This window comes from Castanea sativa, chromosome 12, assembly GCF_040712315.1.
Source record: "Castanea sativa cultivar Marrone di Chiusa Pesio chromosome 12, ASM4071231v1".
In the NCBI taxonomy this organism is placed as follows: domain Eukaryota; kingdom Viridiplantae; phylum Streptophyta; class Magnoliopsida; order Fagales; family Fagaceae; genus Castanea; species Castanea sativa.
Window position 1 is genome coordinate 15,574,983 of NC_134024.1, and position 20,522 is coordinate 15,595,504.

A 20,522-nucleotide genomic window follows, 5' to 3' on the forward strand; every position below is an offset into this window, starting at 1 on the left:
TGCAATAATTTTTTTTCTGTTCATCTTGTTTGTGTTGTGAGGTGGTGCATGATGGGTTGAGATTGATGGTGGTTAATCGCATTTCTGATTTTCTAGTTTTTAATGGTGATATGGTTTTGATTGTGAGCTTATGAACAGGGTTTTGACAAATACAGTAAAGATGAGTGTGTTATGAGTTTAGTTTAGATGGTGATAATCGGCTATGGTGATGGAGAATGAGGCGAAGATTATGGTTAATACAAGGTAGAACCTTGGTTTAGTTTGTTGTAGAGACTAGAGATAGAAGTGTAATTGGAGATTTGGAAGTACAATTGTTGTTATTGGCAGTTTGGAACTTTTCTGTGTGCAGGGAAATTTGTATTTTTTTGTGGCTTTTGATTCAGTCCATCCATGAATGGACAGAATGTATTTGTATTGGAATGTATTGGAATTTTTCTGTTTGCAGGAATTTGGGAATTTTCTGTGTGCAGAGGGAACTTTACATTTTTTTTTTTTTGGCTTTTGATTCAGTCCATCCATCAATGGACATAATGTAATTGGAATGTATTGGGATTTTTCTGTTTGCAGGAATTTGTTGTGCGGTGGAAGAGTCAGTGGCGATGGAAGAGGTGGCGGCGGCGGTGGTGAAAGAATCAGTGGTGGCGGTGACGGTGGGCGGCGGTAGCAATTGCGGTGGCGGTGGAAGAGTCGGTGGTGGCAGCGGTAGTGACAGTGATAGCTATTGCGGTTGGTTGTGATTGTTGTTTATTGTAATGAATATATTATTTTATTATAGTGGATATATTATTTTATTGTAATGAATATATTATTTTATTATGAGGTTTATATTATTTTATTATGTTAATAGATCCACTGCTGCAGAATGTTTTATAAAGTGTGTAGGTAAAATAGATAAAGTAACTTTTGGTGGAGCTAAAAAGCTAAATTTTTAGCTCCACTGCTGTGGATGCTCTTAGAGATGCTCTAATAAGTTTTATCCAAATCTCCATAGATGAATCCCATGTAGCAAAATAAGGATGAATCAGAGCTATTCTTGGAATATCCACTTCCATAGATTCCCATGGCTATGGGTGGTGAACCCAACGTACCCACCTCTGCACATTGCTTTACTAATTGAACCTTAAATTAGATAATCAAGGGACAAGCCATATATCACATATATTGCCATGGAATTGAACATACTAAAAAATCGAAAAGATCCATCCAATCCCTCACCCCAATACCAAATCACAAAACAAAAGCACAAAAATACACCAAATGCCGAAAACAATTACTTCCTGTGGGTCAAAACTAAATTGCAAAGAGGACAAAAAAGATCTCCTATTCTATTATTGAATATAAGCAAAAAACAACATTCCTGTAAACTGTAAACTGTAAAGTAACATATAAAAGAAGTTTACAACAATTAGTGAGTCAGTTAACTGATAATTTGACTTGGTTGTGCCCACCTCATAGTCAGATGACAAAGCCTTGGGAGACTGAAAATGCTGCCTTCTTGACAACAAAATTGTACATGCAATATCAGCAACTCACAGTGCTTCCCAAGATCAAATTCTCATCATTTTATAAGAACAAAATTTGTGCTTTCTTCTCCTGGTTATTCCACATGACGTACATGGAATGGAACCAATGCAATATTTTAAGCCTAAATTACTGTAAAGAGGCCAGCGCACGTGCAACATTTTGAGAAATTCGATCATGTATTGGCTCCTGCATGAAAAAAGCAAAATTATGGTTTTATTTATGACAAATATTTTTTTTTAAATGCTCCTATTTATGACATATAACAATAATAATATATGTCATTGATTTACCTCCATCAATGGCATCTCGAATTTTGATTTTGTTATTGTCTCGTACAAGAAAATGTATCTGTCAACATAAAGTGTTCCCAACATAAATGAATGAGAGATACACAACATTTGAATACAAAAAAGTTTGAAAGTTAGTACACAATCTTAAAGAGTGAATCTACAAATGCATTATTGAAAATAAGTCTCAATTATAAACATCATGATCAGCTTTTTTATAACAAAATTGACTTCCTATTTGATGGTGTAACATATTCATTACCAATAAAAGACTAGGCAGTACGCACAGCTGCCCCACATGTGCAATAAAGACAAAGGTGAGCTTCCTTATAGGCCAGAAAAATATACAAGATGTGCTAGTCACCACCTCATAAGTTTCCTTAAACAGGTCTTGTTCAACTAAAATCACCTAAGAAAATCATTTATTTAGGCGAGAAAACGAATATTACCTTGATTTCATTGGTTCCATTGCATATCATAACAAAGGTTCTCCATGTAGAACATTTTATGAGTATATTTGTGAGTTTACTTGAATCTCTTTAAGAGCTTCAAAAGCCTCTATCATGGGCTGAACAAGAAGGTTATGAGCTACTTACCCTCCCCAGTCCCCCCACCCCCCCAAAAAAAAAAAAAAAAACCAGAGTGCATGATAGAAAGAGGGTTATGAGCAATGAGCACAGAGATTATGTTCAGCTCAGGTTTCCCTCACGGGCGACATGATTGCTTATTTAACACCACATAACATATCATTTTACATTTACACACAGCTAGCATCCAAGGCATCAGTAGCTCATGGTCACTAGGGCAGTCAGACAAGGAATTAAATGCCTAATTCTTACGGATCAAACAAATCAAAACAGATCCCCTAAAATTAAGTGGGAGAGTGGAGAGAGACTATATGGACCAGGATATAATTACAACAATAAATTAAATATAAGAAAAAAACATAGAGAGAGAGAAAGACATTATAGAATATAAATACTGGAGAATGACAGTATAACTGCTGTTATTAATGGCCACAATGGCTTCATTCCTACGGACATTAACCATATATTATTGGCTAATTTTATCATTATTTATTTATTCGTAAAAGCATAACACTTGAAGCCCGGGGAAATAACAGAAAAGACGTACCGCCAAGCTAGTTCACAAACAAGATCTGCAGGAGCATCAGGGAGGACCTAAATATTGTATCACCACAGTGACATTAGATGCTTATGCATATTCACAAAACTGAAGAAGCAAATTCAATAGGACTTGAGAATATGAAATACCTCATCTTCATATGGATTGCAATGATCTTTGAACCACAACCGCAGGAACTCCTATATTAAATTTTAATCCACCATTAGTAGTCTACGAGACATACCAAGTCCTACCAGACTGAAAAGGTCACATGTTGTACATGACACATGTACACATCCGTGAAACCTTTAATTAACACACACACACAAGTTATTATGCAACAGAGGTAATTAGCAAACATCACATAACAAATAACAAACCTTATCAACATTTTCAGGTTCAAGACCATTCTGAAAGCGTTCATCATAAGAATTGGCAATCCAATATCTGCTTGAATCGGGAGTATGCACCTAAAATTTCAAAACAAGAAATGTAATCCAATCACGATAATATTACTTTGTGTGAGTATGAGGGTGTATGTGTAAGAGAGAAAGAGAGATCAGTGCTTCAAAGAAGATGACAAACCTCATCAATTAGAACAACTGAACCATCATTCGCCTTTCCAAATTCATATTTAGTGTCTACCAGTATCAAGCCATGTTCCAAAGCAATGTGCTGCAATATTAACCAAATGATCAAGCAGGATAATTTTGCAATTATAAAATGGCCACATGCAAATAAATATGATTTATAGTGTGACTAATGCAATCCCATGATATGAACCATTACATCTCAATGAGATCATGAACACAAAAATTAGCAATAAAAGCTAACCAACAAAGCTTATTTACCTGTCCATATTCAAACAAGCTCAAAGCTTTCCTACTTGCTTCATCATAATCAGCTTGAGTCATCAGTCCACATTTAACTATCTGTGAGACATATGCATCACATGAGCCACCCAAGCTGGCTAGAAAAATCACTTTAAGCAAATTACTGAAGCTTTCTGAAAGATATGATACCAAGGTCATTCCATCACAAGATACCAAAAAATCGACAAAATAACAAAAACCACCTACATTTAGCCATAAGAATGCTGTGATGTGCTTTCCAATTTGTTTCACTACCAACAGGATTAATAATCATAAATCATTAGTTATACAACTGAATGAATCAGAAAACAGTTCACTATAAATTTTTGGTCCAAATCTTGATCTTTTGAGTTTTGACTTTCAAAGTTTACTTACTTATCAGCCTGACAGCTAATAGCTCTTTTTGCCTTTCATGAACTATTTCACTTAATTCTTTCTTTGTTTTCCTTCAAAAGTATGGTAGTTGTGACTATAAATTGTACATAATAACAGAAACAGAAGAGACTGATGATATCAAAGAGATCAAACCTCATCTGGAGTTACAGGGACATCATGATCAGCTGCCTTAGTTGTTGGTGTGAGTATATTTTCAGGAAGCTTTTGGCTTTTTACCAAGCCTTAACACATATTAAGAGACCATCAGATAGGGAATGAAAATAATCAGATAAAAAAGCTAGCAAAACATAGATTGATATCACACCATCTGAGAGAACATTGCCACAGTAATTTCGGACACCTTTCTTGTAGACTGTCCATAATGATGTGTCAGTACTTCCAGTCACATAGCCTCTAACTGCAAATTAGAAGCATATTTGGTGTCAATTGAAGAGTTGATGGTCTAACAAACAAACGGGAAAAGGATGGCTAGTTGGCTACAAGAAACTGTGTCTTTAAAAGTATGCCATTCTGAAAAAAGGAGGTGGTATCTTGTGTAACAGTTGGATACAACGCTCGTCTCACATAGGATGGGTCCCATGCTTGTGAGTCCATGTCCATGTGAGAGGGCTGTTATATGCAACAATTATACAGGATAATAAATCATAAAATAAAAGTATTAATAGACCATGACATGTATAAATCTGAAAAACAATATACTTCCCATGCAACCAGGATTGGCAAAATGATTTATTAAAAAAATAAAACCAACCAACAATCAAGAAGATCAAGTTTAATAGATAGTTTTCTGAAATAAGACCAATTGAGACTAGATTGGTCATTTAGGACCTCATTACAACAAATTATAGGCCATAGTTATTGTTTAATATTCACTGTAGGGGGGAGTGGTGTGGATTATACCCGCCTCTCTTGAGGTTTTACGAAATGATACTCCCATCAAATTACAGACGAAAATGACACTCCTAGGTTTTTTATAGTGTGACAGATAAGTGCACCCTCTCACGCTGTGACTTCCCTAACGGAATTTTATATATATATATATATATATATATATATATATATATATATATATATATATAATTTTCTATTCATTCATATAAACCTCAAAGGGGGAGTGTTGTTCATCTAAAAACCTCGAGGAATGTCATCTCGTCCATTGTTTGGGTACGCTGAATAATTTTTAAAACTGAAATATTCCGTTAGGAAAGCCATAGTGTGAGAGAGAATACAATTATCAGTTACATTTATACAAACCTCAAGGAGTGTCACCTTCAAGAATTTTGGAGATAATATTTCATGAAACCTCAATTGCTTTTGTGTAGTTTACACCCAAAAAATAAAATGTTAGCAAGCCAAGATAAAATATAAACCAGTATGCTTCCAATAACTCACCAACAAATTCAACAGGAAAAACAGAACATTTCTTTGCAATTGTAACATTTTTATCCGGTGAAGACACAACTGCATTCGAAGTTATGTGTCGAGTTTTGTCAAACCACCACAAACTCGTCTCGTTTAGGACCTAAAAAAAATATAAGAACGTCTTTTACTAACACTCTTGCTAACCTCAATTTTCTTTTTCCATAAGTAAAAATCCAACTAAAACCATTGAATAAAAATAAAAACCTGGCCTTTGAAGGGAATGGAAGCAAGAATTCTGTCAAAAGCGCTTTGCCGATCAGTAGTGACAAGAACAAGATAGTCCCCACTATCATAAATATCTCTAACCTAAACACACACACACACACACACATAACAAATAGTACAGTGAGTGAATTCTGGATTATAATACAATAGAATGAAGTTTTGGTGTTAGAGTTGAAAAGGGTTTACCTTGCCTCTGGTTTTGGATTTGAGGCCAGGGACAGTGAGGTGGAGATTGGTTTCAGAGAGACAATTAGACAAGGAGCTTTTGATTGACCCAAAAAGCTCATCTTTGCGACTACTACTGATGAGAGAGTCCAATGAGAGTGGTGGGTGGTCTTGGTCTTGGTCTTGGTTTTGGCTTGATATCACTGAGGCAGAGATTGTTGTGAGTTTTTGGAATCTGGGTTTTGTTTTGAAGGTAAAGATTGAAGGGAGAGATGGGTTTTTGATTGAGATTTTGGGGTTGATGAGGGTTTTGGGTGGGTTTAAACTAGACATACACTGAGACATTTTTTCTCTCTCTCTCTCTCTCTCTCTCTCTCTCCTTCAGTGTTTGTTACTTTTCAAGAGCGAAAATCAGATCAGGACAACCGCCTCCGTCGCCGTCGCTGATGGAAGTTTTCGCTTCCGGCCACCGCCTTCACAGCTGTCGTGAAGTTCCTCTTCGTCGCAAAGTGGGTCAGCGCGGCGAGCCTGGGCGGTCTTTGTCTCTCTATCTTTTTTCTTTCTTTTTTTCTTGAATTTGATTTGGGTTGTAAAACTGTGGGGTGGGTTAATTGGGTTTTTAAAATTTTTGGGTTGGTCTGGTCGGCTGGGCTGGTAGGGGAGGCCGGAGGTGGCTAAATTTTTTGAAGAGAGAGAGAGATGCCCAATCCTTAAAAAAGTGAAAATATAGCTAATAAACTCTCTTCTTCTTTTTTTCTTTATATGTTATCTAAAATCTGGAAAATTATTAGGTCCTTCCGGAGAACTATAAATGCGTAGTCCTTTTTCACACTAAATAGTGAGTACTACCATTAATGTGAGAGAAATGAGTATGCATTTATGGTACTCCGGGAGTACACAATAATTTTCTCTAAAATTGATGTTTTGATACCATTTTTAAGTGTGATGAGGCTGAGTTCGATTCTAATAAACTGTCATTCCAACCTTCCAGACACATTATTACTTTACTATGTGCCAAGGGGGTATTAACAACAGGGGTGTCCACGGGTCGGTCCGGGTCAGGTTTGTGCCCAACCCGCAACCGACCCGATGACACCAGATTTCTAGCAAGAAAACTCGCCGCTGACCACAAAAACCAACAAGTCAGGTCGGGTCGGATTTGTTTGATCGGTGGTCGGATTGGTCGAAGCTAGCGAAGATGCTGCCAGAGTTTCCTTTTGGCGGAGATCTGTATTTTTAGTCGGATTTGTGCAAAAGTGACTAGATCTGAGCAAAAAACACCAAATCGTCGCCAGATTTGCGCAAAACTCACGAGATTTGAGCAAAAAAAAAAACCATATCATCACTTGATTTGTGTAAAATCCATCGAAGTTTCGCTAGATTTGAGCAAAACCCATGAAATTTCCATCGGATCTGAGTCATATTTAAGCAAAACCCACTAGATTGTAGTTGGATCTAAGCGAAAACGACGAGATCTCGCTGGATCTAAGCAATCTCGTTGGAAAATGCTATGTATCTTGGTCGGTTCGGGTTTCTTCGATTTTAGGGAGAAGATCCGAGACCAAACTGTGAAGATCGAATTTTGGAGAGAAAGACCCGCCGCCGACCGCAGGAGTAGTCGGATTGGCCGGTGGTCGACGCGGGTCTGGTCAGATTTACCAAGTGGGTCGGGCCACCGATTAAGTTGGACACCCCTAATTAAGAGCAACAGGCACTTTTCTTTTTATAGAGACATTTTAATTTTTGAATTCTCCTCCTTCACTTAAAATTTATAATTAATAAATGCTATTTTATTATGCATCAGTCATAATATACTACCACCTTGTCACCGCGCATCCTTGGCATGATGATTACTCCAAAAGTATAAGTGTTTGTGAGATGTGAAAGAGTAAATTTCAAAATTCAAGTCTCTAGGAGGGAGTTTCACTTTCACTTTCTCACGCATAAACTTAAGGGGTTATTTGGTACTGTTGTTTAAACAACAATTTGCGTTGTTTAAACAACAGTGTACTCGTATTTTCACAACACTTTTTCACTCACGTTTTTCACAACACTTAAACAATGTTACTAGAAATCTCCTATCAAACGGACCCTAAATTAGGCTAGAGTATAATTCTATCTCAAATTCAAAAAATAAATAAGAAACACCATATTACCACATTGACAATTAAAACAAAAAATTGCATCAGTGATTACCTAACAAAGTTGCGACTTTGATTTTCATTTGTGTTTACCAAATTTTGTTGAACAAGTCTGTCCTAAGGATTACATAGATGAAACTCACCTTTTCTAAAAAGGAAGAAAAAAAAAAAAAAAACTCACCTTTATATGTGATATAAAAAAAATTATATATATAGACACACATAAATCCTCCCCCCCCCCCTCCCGGTCATTACATATAAGGGTGTGTAGCTAACCCACCGATTAGTAAATTGGATTGGATTGGTAGGTTGATTGGATTGTCAAAATAATTTTTATAGTAGGTTGGATCAAGTGCGTGTTAGCAGATTCACAGATCCACTTACCCAACCCGACCCATCTATATTTAATATATATTTAAATATAATATTATATAATATAATTGTTTACTCTTTTGTTTATCAACTGAGTTGGGAATTGAGATAAAACTATATGATATCCTACTAATTTTGAAGCATTAATAAAATAGTTTGTGTTGGTTCGGTGCTATGCTCAAGTTTATTAGATTATTAATTTGCTTTTGTTTGTATTAGTTTTGTTCTAATGCTCAATTAAAACAAAATTCCAACCCATGGGTCCAACTTGATCCAAGTGGGTTGGATTAGGTTGGATTTTTTTTTTCTACTCAACCATGGTGGATCAGATTAGAAAAACTTCTCAATCTGACCAATGCACACCCCTACAACTTCATATATGTGTTACTCGCTAATTGTTGTAAACGCCTTATTTGGTAGGAAGGAATTAAAGCCATCAAAATTTGTTACGTGCTTTTGTTCCTTTTGTGTATTTCATTTTTATGGTAGTGCCAGGATTACTACTTTATTTTTTTTTGGTTAAATACCTTTTTATAAACTAATGTAGCATCTTGCATGGAGAATGTCGCGTCATTAATTTAACACTTATATTACCGCATTATTAATTTACTATTGTATAACAAATAATAAAAATACAACCCTTTTTTTATCCTTTCCTTTGATAAAACCCTACAAGCAAACATCCCCAACATGCCGTTGTCACCTTCAAGTCGCCATTGCCACCACCAAAAACCCTTCATCGATTGGAATTCATGTAGGATCCAACAATTTATTGTAGATTTATTCCAAAAAACCAAACCTAATTACCCTATGTGCCAACACCGACCGACATTAAAGGTAGTCGCGTTTGGCTATGAAGAGGTGGAAGTGAGAATGAGACTTGGTTTGGCTTCGAGACAAACCGTGAGCACATGTGCGGAAAACAATTCGAAGACCTTTATCTTTGTTACTCCAAACAATACAATCGAGAAAGAAAAGCCACATTTGACAACTTTCCAAACTACCTCAGGTTTTATAGAGATTTCTACATTTTTTCCAATTGTATGTATATTTTACATTTTCTTCTTTAATTATTATTATTGTTCTCGTGCAAATCTTTCCCCTCCCCCCCTTTAGATTGCAGGGCATGGTTTGTTTATTTATTTTTTTAATAAACTGTATGGTGAAATATATGCAATCTCAAGGTAGTCATAGACCACACTTATGCATCTTGCCTTCTATGTTCATTGGGTGGTTTATATGCCGATCATATGAGATGCTTTCCCAAACTTTTGTTAGTTTCTTATAATTTGTGATATTTGATTAATATAAGTGTTTAATTTGTAAAATCTCTCATCATTGAATAAGGGGACTTGAGTTGAATCTCACTTATACAAAAAAGTTTAGCCTAGAAGTCGTGATTGTGTTAAATAGCTATCTCCTATCTACCAAAATGGTTAAATTCTCATTAATTATAATAAGTTCACCTTAGGTAAAAACCTATTAGCTAAATTTCAAGAAATTTGAAATCATAATTCAACTAAAATTAGATTTCAAAAAATTTTAAGATTTGTAATATAGAATTCTAAAACAATTATTTTGGACATCTGTCATAATTTTACATTTTAATATAATATATTTTATACAATATATGTCATCCTTAAAATTTTAAGTGACTCACTAAAGTTTTGATATTATTTAAATAATATATATTTATTTGATATAAAGTTTGTAATTAATATGTGAAGTATATATATGTGTGTATCCACATAAAATCATTAAAGGCCTTGTAATGGTCCCTAATGGATTTGTCAACAAAGAAAATGAATTTGTGATAGGCCAATTATAAAAAAGGAAAGTGAAAGCAGAAAGATAGAAACATAAACGTTAGATATAGTGCAGGATCTAGGTCATTTAGATTTTCTAGAGTGCTTTATTAAATAGATTTTTTAAATCTAGACCATTAAAATCTTAACCACTCTTTAATGATTTAATGGTCTAGATTTTACTATGTCAGCATTCTACTAACAATAATATTAATTGTTATGTTTGCAACATTATTTTATTATTGGCGTAAATGCACTTTTAGTCCCTACATTTTAACCCAATTTCTATTTTGGTCCCTATATTTTATTTTTACCACTTTTAGTCCCTAAACCAATTAACGCTTGACATTGAAGTCTTTGCCGGCACCCAACTAACAGTAAATGTTAATGTGGCTGACAGAGGAATTAAAATATTATAAAAAATGCCACATCACCCATGTCATGTTAGCATACAAATTTAAAAAATTAATTTATTAATTTTAACTAAATAAAAAATTAAAAACAGAATTAAAAACTAAAATTCACATGAATTAAGATCTAAAAGTTTATTGAACAAGAACACCAAGAACTCCAACCCATAAATTTAAAAAACAAAAAACAAAAAACAACAACAACAAACATCCATTCAACACCAAATTCTCCAACAAATCACTAACCCACATGATTTTCACAAAGTCCATAATTGAATAACTAATTAGCCAGCAAATCAAACCCATAAACCCAGTAAAAAAACCAATCTCCAACAAACCCATAGACCTATATTTTCTTAGGAAACAAACACACACAAAAAAAAACCCAAAAAATTTAGCTCAAATACAAAGGAATAGATCTCCACTGTCCGTTGCCGTGCTGGTCTTTGATGTTCATGTACATCTTCAAATCTCGAGGCTTTAGCTGTTCGATTTCGTTGGAAAAATCAAACACAAAAATTCAAACCAGCAAAAAAACAAATTATCACAGTAGATTCAAACCCAGAAAAACACAATCTTCGCTAATCAAATTACCTAGAAAAACCCAGCAATTTAGTCCCTAAATTACCCAAATCTGCTCATTCAGTCTGGATTTTCGGCAAGGCGGAGTCGGTGTGCTTGACTATGGAGGAGAGATTGAGAAAAGGGACTGAGACCCAAACCCAAATCTGCTCCAAACCCAGAAACGACGCCATTGGAATTGGTCCAGGTTACCTTGGCACCGAGGAAGTTGTCGTCGATGGTCTGGTTCGGATCAAGGCATAGAACGATGTCGTTCGGCGATGCCCTTCTGTATCGTTCGCCGGAAGTGAAGACGTGAATGAGATGCTGGTGAAGGAAGACAGGCAGTTTGTGAGGTTAAACAAAGGAAGAATGGTGATGAGGAGTGAGATTGAGATTGAGAGTAGTTTGCACGAGAGAGTGGGACTTATGAATTTGTATTTTTTGCTTACCTGTGAGTCCAAATTGAGAGAGAAAGAAACTTTTAGATCTGGGTTGGGGTTCTTGGTAATCTTGTTCAATAAACTTTTAGATTTTAATTCATATGAATTTTAGTTTTTAATTTAGTTTTTAATCTTTTATTTAGTTAAAATTAATAAATTAATTTTTAAAATTTGTATGCTGACGTGGCATGGGTGATGTGACATTTTTTATAATATTTTAATTCCTCCGTTAGCCACGTCAGCATTTTCTGTTAGTTGGATGACGACACGGACTTAAATGTCACACGTTAATTGATTTAAGGACTAAAAGTGGTAAAAATAAAATATAAGGATCAAAATAGAAATCGGATCAAAATGTAGGGACTAAAAATGCATTTAAGCTTTTATTATTTTAATAGTATTGTTAATGAAATAGTGATATGACAGAAAAAGTGATTAGGATTAAAAAATAATCTATTGATAAAGTATTATAAAAAAATCTGGAGGATGTGAATCCAAAGAGAGAATGTGAAAAAATACAAGGTTAACTTTACGATTGGAATTGGGTTGCAACCGTATCAACATCAATCCATCTTATCCCATCAGAACTTTACAATTAGAATCGGAAAGTATATAGTAAATTAACAAGTATGTACTGTACAACCAATGGCCAATTTAGCCAGCCCATAGATTCAGCCAGCAGACAATATATAAGATACTTTCTCTACCAAATATTCCAAACAAAAATCTACTAGTATGGTAACCACAAAATAGGTTATATCTGGTAACCACAAAATAGAAAAACAATGAAAACACAAAACACGAGAATACAGGTCATCATCACCCACGTGTGGCCACTGATATTTCCCAATGTCCCATCATCAGATCACATCAAATGTGTACGTACTACGTAGTTTGATAGATACTTGGAATTGACTAATTGATTAAAAAAAAGGGGAATTACATACGAAAACGATATAAAACAGTATAGTCGTAAGAGACAAACTATTAAAAAATAGCGAGCCAGAAATAATTTATATATAAACCTACAAATGAAAATTCTTAACTAAAAAAAAATCATATTATAATCATTTAAGAAAGCAACTTGGAGGGTGCCATTGTATCATTTTTCGCTACTACTCTCTTCTCGTAAAAAAAGAAATGTTAGTTCTATTTTTAAATAGTACTAATATATAATTAATTTAAAATTTGATTTTAAAGTTTATTTTTTAAAAATAATTATAATATATTGTTAATCCAGTTTTTTTCTTTAACTTTCAGATACTTTGTATATAAAGAAGTGACAATTCAACTATAAAACTCTTGTCATTAATGTTAAAATATTAAACTCTTCCTATTTAATTTAAAAATGAATATCATGTTTACTTTATCATTAAAATTTATAAACTTTTAAATAAATTTTAAATTAAATTTGACATAATAAATCTTTAATGGCATGGAGGTAATAAATGCTAATTAAGTATAATATTGCTTACTTTTTTTTTAATAAACATATTGCCTAGTTTTATAATTTAGGAAAACAACACTATCTTAATCAAAGGAGTGGAGTCAATTAACTCTAAATTTTAAACGAGGCGAGTGATACCAAGTGTAACTCATTCTTAAGGTTTCATGCTTAAATTAATTTTTTTTGTATTAATAATTTGAAAAATAAAAAATTACATGATTGATTACATTTTCTCTATATACACAATTGTTATTTGTGAGTTTCACTCAACTTAATTGATAAAAGTATTCTTTTCATCATCGAATAAAAAATTTAGGATGTCTTGACTTAGTAACAAAAGTAATCTTTATACAATGTTTGATAAGGTATTTTGAACAACAGTTTTCAATACTTAAACAACAATACATGCATTTTTACATATTTATTCACTTATAAATATTTTTAAAAAATACAAACAACGTTACGAATGCAACTTTTCCTCTCATAATGAATTTGTTGCTGAGTAGGAATGTATCGCGTAGATTCCGAGCCCTCACTTACCGCCATGTCGTGCACCCACATTGTATCCTTTTCCTTCCCACCAAACCGAATGAGAAAACAGACTAATGGTGGAATATCCTTGGCCTTACAAATACACAAACAACACGTGGTTTCGGCTATTAACGACTCAAAACCCCACCTGGCTCACCCAAACTCTCTCTCTCTCTCTGTCTCTCTCTCAACTATTCCATTTAATTATCAATCACGCTATTATCTTTTCCCCCAAAATAATTTAATCTCTGAAACTTTTTAGGGTTTCCTCTATTCCGATCCCTCATCAAATCTCACACCCATTTTCTCCAAATTCTCGTTTCCGATTTTACTCTCTAACAATCAGACAAGTTCATAGCTTTCTCGATCTCCGAAATCTGAGGAACATTTTGGCTCTGCTCAAAGGTTCATTCTTTTTCCTTAACCTCTTTGATTTTAGTGGAAATTAGTTTCACAAATATTGTGTATTAGGGATTTATGGAAACTATTAAGTTATTCAATTTTTTATTTATTTCTAATTTCATAAAGATATGAAATTTACTGATGGGTTTTTTGTGTTTTGTAATTTTGGATCGAGAACAGGGATAGTTGTGTACAAAAGTTTGATTTTTTTAAAAAAATTTGTGGGTGATGTTTGCAATGTAATGTGGGAATAGTTTGAGATAAATAGTGTTAAGTAACTCAGTTTTGATGAGGAAGAAGAGGAAAGGAAGTGATACTAATGGGTCTCCAAATTTACCAGACACTTTAACATCCCCATCATTGAGTTTCACCTCACACTATTCACTAGAAGACTATACAAGGTTGAAGAAGAGGTGCAAAGAACATGTTGATACTGAATCTGTTGTTACCTGTAAAAATAGGCTAGCTGGGGTTGCCACTGCTCCGCCGTGTGGGACTTTGTCTTCGGTCCCACCGGGGAGAGGCCTCAAGAGGAAGATAGGGTGTATAGAAGTTGCAACCCAAATGGGTAGGAAGAATAAGGTGGAGGATGATTATATTTTGGGTGCAGCTATTGGGAAAGGGAAATTTGGGTCGGTTTGTTCATGTCGGTCTAGAGATAGTGGAGTGGAATATGCGTGCAAGACTTTGCAGAAGGGGGAGGAAACGGTTCATAGGGAGGTAGAGATAATGCAGCATTTGTCTGGTCATCCTGGGGTGGTGACATTGCGGGCTGTGTACGAGGAGACTGAGTGTTTTCATCTTGTGATGGAGTTGTGCTCCGGGGGATGTTTGATCGATCAGATGAACAAAGAAGATCAATATTCGGAACATCGTGCTGCTAATATATTCAAGGAAGTGATGTTGGTTATTAAGTATTGTCATGATATGGGAGTTGTGCATAGAGATATAAAGCCTGAGAATATTCTTCTCACGACATCAGGGAAGATAAAGCTTGCAGATTTTGGCCTTGCCACAAGAATCTCTAATGGTAAGCGATACATGCTATGGAGAGTGTTGATACTTATTAAGTTGTTTATTTTATTTCCTTCGTAACTTTTCCTCCTGACTTTGTAGCGCCTTGTGTTTTGAGTTTAAATGGTAGTATGTTGTTAATGCATGACCAGAAAACACAGAGAGTGGGAGTGAGGTGATGGATAGATCATTATGATTGATAAATTATTTAATGTGTCCTCCTCCATGTTGTAGCTTTCTGTTTGATCAAATGAAGTTTAATGCCTCTGTTTGGCTCTGATTATGGGTGTCTTTATCTGTTAATTGTGGTGAGAACAAGATCATTTTTTTTAAAGCAAAGTAGATGGTTTCAATTTGAGCTTCACAAAAGGATCATTCTACCCATTTTTTCTTTGATGTCCATACTCTTTTGAGACATTAGGTTCCCTGATATATTCTAAGTTTTAGTAATTTGTAATATTTCATAATTTATGTATTACCATTATATTTCTGATCTCTTTTTCATTTTAGTTAGTAGGTCTAGTATGTGCGCGTTCCTTTTTTGGGAAATCGAGGCTATAGAATGAAAAGAAGAGTGCATTAGCCTATATTTGTTGAATCATATGAGTAGCTAAAGGGAGGAAAATCATTAGAGACACATGCTAGTCCAAAATGGGAGGTTATTTAGAGTCCACAAAAGGTGAGTGAGTTGGACACATTAGAAGAATCAAGTTGGAGAGAGAATTTTACTCCCCCCCCCCCCCCCAAAAAAAAAGGTATTCTACTAAATGGAATTTTGTTCATACTCCAAACGAAGCCATCCAGTTGCAATCAAGTTGTGGTAGATGCCTCCTAGTTGTCCATTGTGCATCCTTTTTCATTTTCATTTTGCCTATCCTTTTGGACTCTGGTTTGATTTTGTGCAATGACCTTGCAGCAAGAAGAAGCCACAAGGGCTGAGGCACCTATCCAATTGCAAAGAACCCAAGAGGTGACTGCAGTTTGTATAACTCTCATCCTTTGTTCCTTAGTGCAGTTTCATTCCTTAGTCTAAGATTCCATTCCTTGTGGCCTCCTTTATATCCACAGCCATATGATTTTGTACCAATCCCAAGGCTGACTAAGGCAATGACCAAATATCCTGAATCAGACTTCCGCTTGTTGGTAAGGCACCCTGGAATTCTTTAGGCCAAATGACATCATTCTCAGCCACTAAGATAGAAGCAAATGGAAATTTATTCCCTTATGCGGTAAAGAAAGCAAGTAGGCCTTGAAAGAATTGAATTGATAAGGAATTGTTCAATGATGCATGTGTTTAAATGTCCATCGGATCGACTTGCTTTGATGGTTTAGCGAAGACGTACAAATAGATAGACCAGGTTCATAAAATGTTGAGGTCAATGCAAATCTGTTAGTGATTAAGATTCTATGTAGCAGAATAACTTACTTTGCCCCACAATTAGTGTACACAACAACTATCAAGATTGATGACTTACTGAACATTTGCTCCCATTGGAGATTTTATAGCTTTAGGGCAGGTGTTTAGAGCTAGAAAGTATTACAGTCACTTAGTGGTTTAGTCAATGAAAAGTAGATACAGTACGAATACAAAAGGAGCTAAACAATCAAGGTCACAGGTGAATAGCTTCTCTATGTTAGAATGGGCATTAAACACGGGATTGGCTGACCCAGTCAAGGTTTCAAGGTCAAATCCTACACATGAAGAATGACCATGCAAAAATCACTCACCAGTCAGTTGGACCCTATTTGAAGCGGAAAATATTGAGTGCGAAATTCAATTTCAACTTGACAAGACCTTTGAACGCAAACTATGAGAAATTGACTTTGTTCCATATCTTGTAATGCATAACCCCCTGCTAATACAAATCTAAATACATATTGCTTGTCAAAACATATGGATATTATCTCTATTATAGAGAAATGACCAAATCTTATACCTGTGTGTTTGTGCGCATCCACAGATATAATATAGTAAATACAATATAATACAATAGATGTGCAGCTTTTAAATAGCATTGTACAAACAAATCATTGTTGACTCTATAGCCTAATGCTTCTATCTTGTAAAGATGATTTTTTGGGTCTTTTTGGATGATTATGTTTGTTTCTACTAGGTGACACACTACCATGTAGTTGGCTATATTATTGTGAAACTTTTGCTAATGAATCTGGCTCAAATGGTATTTCCTCCTCCGTCAATAATGTAATGGATTTTTGGTTCAAGACCTATTGAGTGTGTGTGAAACTTGTATAGTGGATAAAATCCTTTGACTAGGCTCCTGTATGTGCATATTGAAGGGTTTTCTTATTGTATACCTTACAAAGCGATAACAATTTCTAGAGGGATCTTTAATCAGCAGTAATCATCATGCCTCTAGTGAAATCGTTATCTATCACATCCCATCATTTACTAGATATTTTTCCCTTAAATTATTTTCATTGCCCTTATAAATGACATTGTATATCTCCTCTGTCTCTCTCTCGTGTTAAATACTATTTATAAAAATCTTTTTTTTTCTCCCTTAATACCATATATATTATTTGTCCAGTTCCTGCTATTTTTTTTTTCTTCCTTAAACACAACTACAAGTGATTGGCATGTGTCCTTTGTAAGCTTCTGTCGGATTTCTTGTTGTCTCATACATTGGTTGGTTGTTGGTGAAAGCTTTGCCTGGTTGCTCATAAAATGACACAATTACTACACTGCAGGTCAGAACTTGACTGGATTGGCTGGAAGTCCAGCCTATGTTGCCCCAGAAGTCTTGTTAGGAAATTATTCTGAGAAGGTTGATATTTGGAGTGCTGGTATCCTCCTCCATGCTCTCTTGGTTGGTGTTCTTCCATTTCGTGGAGATTCCAAAGAAGCAATTTTTGAGTCAATTAAGAACGTGAAGCTTGATTTCCACACAGGAGTATGGGAGTCAATATCTAAACCTGCTCGAGATCTTATTGGTAGAATGCTAACAAGGGATTTTTCAGCTAGGATAACTGCAGATGAAGTATTAAGTAAGTTTATGATGCTATTGATTGAGATTTTAATTATAGAGAACTTCTAATTATTTCCTTTGCTAACTGCTCTATCTGTCCCCTTGTTACCCTGCATACTTGAATCATCTTTGAAATATCAACCAGTGTTGCAAATTTTGTGTTCAGATGCTGTGTCTGTTACATTGAAATGTTTTCAAGTGTTGCGTATTCCTTTTTCTTGTGCCTTTCTTCCAACATGCATTGGCTGGTCCATCTATCACTAAAGGTCGATCTGCTTACCTTGGCCCATTTTATCTTTTTGTCTGATTGCAGCTATCCACACAACTATAAAGTGGCATTTGTAATATAGCATCCTAAATTACAAAATTTTGCACTCAACACTTTAATGGCAAGTATAAGATTAATTTGCAAAGTCCATCCACCATCCAAATTGGTGTCTAGATTATCAGATTAGTGGAAGATTATCTCACCTTTAACTGAGAATGCATATTGGGAAGCTCTTATACTTCATGGTGTATAGCTGTAAACTATATGCTTTAGACACTGATTTGGTCGTCCATCCACCATCCAAATTAGTGTCTAGATTATCAGATTAGTGGAAGATTATCTCACATTTAGCTGAGGATGCATATTGGGAAGCTCCTAGACTTTACGGTGTATAGCTGTAAACTATATGATTTAGACACTGATTTGGTTGATGGGGTGACAATTGCAAACTAATCTTGAATTAGGGTATTGATTGCAGAATTCTGAAGTTTGGGATGCACATGGTAAATGCCTCCATAATTTAGGGTGGATAGCTGACTTATAAAAAAAAGTGTTGATAGTTGTTAATAACCCTATTCTTTTATTTGCTTGATTGCTTATAACTTCTTTAAATATATGAGTGGGTTGTGTGTGAGTGTTTTAATTATTAATCTAGTAGTTTGGGATTTGGTTCTAAGACTGAATGATAGCTGACCTCTGGATTTGTTCATAGTCAATTGACACACAAATTGGTCTTGTTTCAGGACATCCATGGTTATTGTTCTACACAGAGCGCACACCCAAGACTCTTCCCCTGAAATCAAATTTGAAGAACCATAGAGGAGCACCTCGATTAAAGTCAGATGGAAACGGGATGCTTATTGGCTCTCCCAATGAGGTCTTGAATCCTCCATCATCTGAAAGTTGCAAGTCAGAGGATCCAGATGATTTCTGTTTGGTGGATGCCCTTGCCACTGCGATCTCACATGTTAGAATTTCAGGACCAAAGAGGAGCAAACTGTGTGGTTCTACAGGCCCAATAGAGCAGCAGGGTTCATCTAACATGCAGGCTAACAATCTCTGCAAAGCATTTTGACCCTACTGACAGACTGACTCTACCAATATCACTATCTCCGCTGTTTTTTATTTGGGGGATTAAAATTAACCGACTCGGTGCAAATGATGATTACAAGTTGATGTTTGTAGATCAAAATGGTAACGATCTATATCAATGCTTGTAGCTTGAGCTCTGGTTGCAATTGTTCTATGTTTTTATGTGTGCTGTTTTAACATAATAATGTGCTAATCCTGATCAACTGACGGAATTAATGTACAGTATATGTAAATAGAATGCTAGTATACTATGAATTGATTCCCCTTTACCTACAGCATGGGCAAATACCTTTTTTTTTGTTAATTTAGTTATTTGTTCAAAAAAAGTTGCAGTTGTCTCTGAAGAAAAGACTTTGTCTTTGTTAGTGGTTTAAATAAAGTTGCAGTCTTCTTTGAAGAAAAGGCAGCTTGGGATTTATGGGGCAAGGATCTTTAGCTAGCGGTTGTTCACAGATTAGTTACATTGTTCGGACTTACTGTGGGTTATTTTAATTTTTTAAGTTTTTAGAACTGCCCAAAGAGAACAAGAAGCATGCAAACATGATATTATATATTTTTTTATGTAGAAAAAAATTTAGTCAACTTCATTTTGATACTTTCTGAAAATAAATAGTCTGATTTCTAGTACACTATAATTCTCTGAAAACCATTTTTCTTTATCGGATGTTCCCGAAGGGACTCTGAAAACCATTTTAAAAAACACATTGGATGGTTTTTGTTTTTTTCACTGTTTTATGTGTGAATTGGGAAAAATAAAAAAAAATAAAAAAATCTACTTCTAATGAATACGAACCAAACACTACAATGTTTCTTCTTCTATTTTTCTAAAAAATTCTGGAGTTATCGTTTCTTGCTGATTATAAAATGCCTACTCTTGTTCACTGTGAAATGGCTCTTGGAACTTGGAATTGTTGCAGCAACTGTTTTCTGCGTCTCCTTCCCACTTGAATTTATTTCGAGCGTGAATGGTGGATCTAAAACAAAGTTCTATAAACAATGTTTTCTCCGATCTATCTTCTTAATTAGAACCGCT

General features: G+C 34.9%; 2 protein-coding genes across 3 annotated transcripts; one reads left to right on the forward strand and one right to left on the reverse strand.

The window, feature by feature from the left end:
* Nucleotides 1-1,258: 1,258 nt before the first annotated feature.
* LOC142618272 (phosphoribosylaminoimidazole-succinocarboxamide synthase, chloroplastic) lies at nt 1,259-6,605 on the reverse strand. The gene is made up of 12 exons (XM_075791179.1): nt 6,038-6,605; nt 5,831-5,932; nt 5,597-5,726; nt 4,509-4,601; nt 4,337-4,425; nt 3,788-3,868; nt 3,522-3,611; nt 3,317-3,406; nt 3,086-3,136; nt 2,946-2,992; nt 1,815-1,872; nt 1,259-1,710 (listed from the first exon to the last, which is right to left on the reverse strand). Exons 1-12 carry the CDS (start codon nt 6,359-6,361, stop codon nt 1,651-1,653), a joined length of 1,215 nt encoding a protein of 404 aa, XP_075647294.1. The 5' UTR covers nt 6,362-6,605; the 3' UTR covers nt 1,259-1,650.
* Nucleotides 6,606-13,746: 7,141 nt separating this feature from the next.
* LOC142619987 (serine/threonine-protein kinase PEPKR2) lies at nt 13,747-19,764 on the forward strand. 2 transcript variants are annotated; one of them, XM_075793411.1, is made up of 5 exons: nt 13,896-14,131; nt 14,309-15,158; nt 17,852-18,148; nt 18,296-18,395; nt 19,141-19,764. In XM_075793411.1, exons 2-4 carry the CDS (start codon nt 14,417-14,419, stop codon nt 18,391-18,393), a joined length of 1,137 nt encoding a protein of 378 aa, XP_075649526.1. In that variant the 5' UTR covers nt 13,896-14,131; nt 14,309-14,416; the 3' UTR covers nt 18,394-18,395; nt 19,141-19,764. The 2 variants fall into 2 exon arrangements, with proteins under 2 accessions (XP_075649525.1, XP_075649526.1); XM_075793410.1 differs by lacking the exon at nt 18,296-18,395 and having other exon boundaries at nt 13,747-14,131.
* The last annotated feature ends 758 nt before the right edge of the window (nt 19,765-20,522 follow it).

Coding starts and splice junctions, on each gene's coding strand:
- LOC142618272 (XM_075791179.1), bottom strand. CDS start 6,361: ATGTCTCAGTGTATGTCTAGTTTAAACCCACCCAAAACCCTCATCAAC. Junction 5,933..6,037: donor AATCCAAAACCAGAGGCAAG/GTAAACCCTTTT, acceptor GTGTGTGTTTAG/GTTAGAGATATTTATGATAG. Junction 5,727..5,830: donor CCATTCCCTTCAAAGGCCAG/GTTTTTATTTTT, acceptor TATTTTTTTTAG/GTCCTAAACGAGACGAGTTT.
- LOC142619987 (XM_075793410.1), top strand. CDS start 14,417: ATGAGGAAGAAGAGGAAAGGAAGTGATACTAATGGGTCTCCAAATTTA. Junction 15,159..17,851: donor TGCCACAAGAATCTCTAATG/GTAAGCGATACA, acceptor ACTACACTGCAG/GTCAGAACTTGACTGGATTG. Junction 18,149..19,140: donor AACTGCAGATGAAGTATTAA/GTAAGTTTATGA, acceptor GTCTTGTTTCAG/GACATCCATGGTTATTGTTC.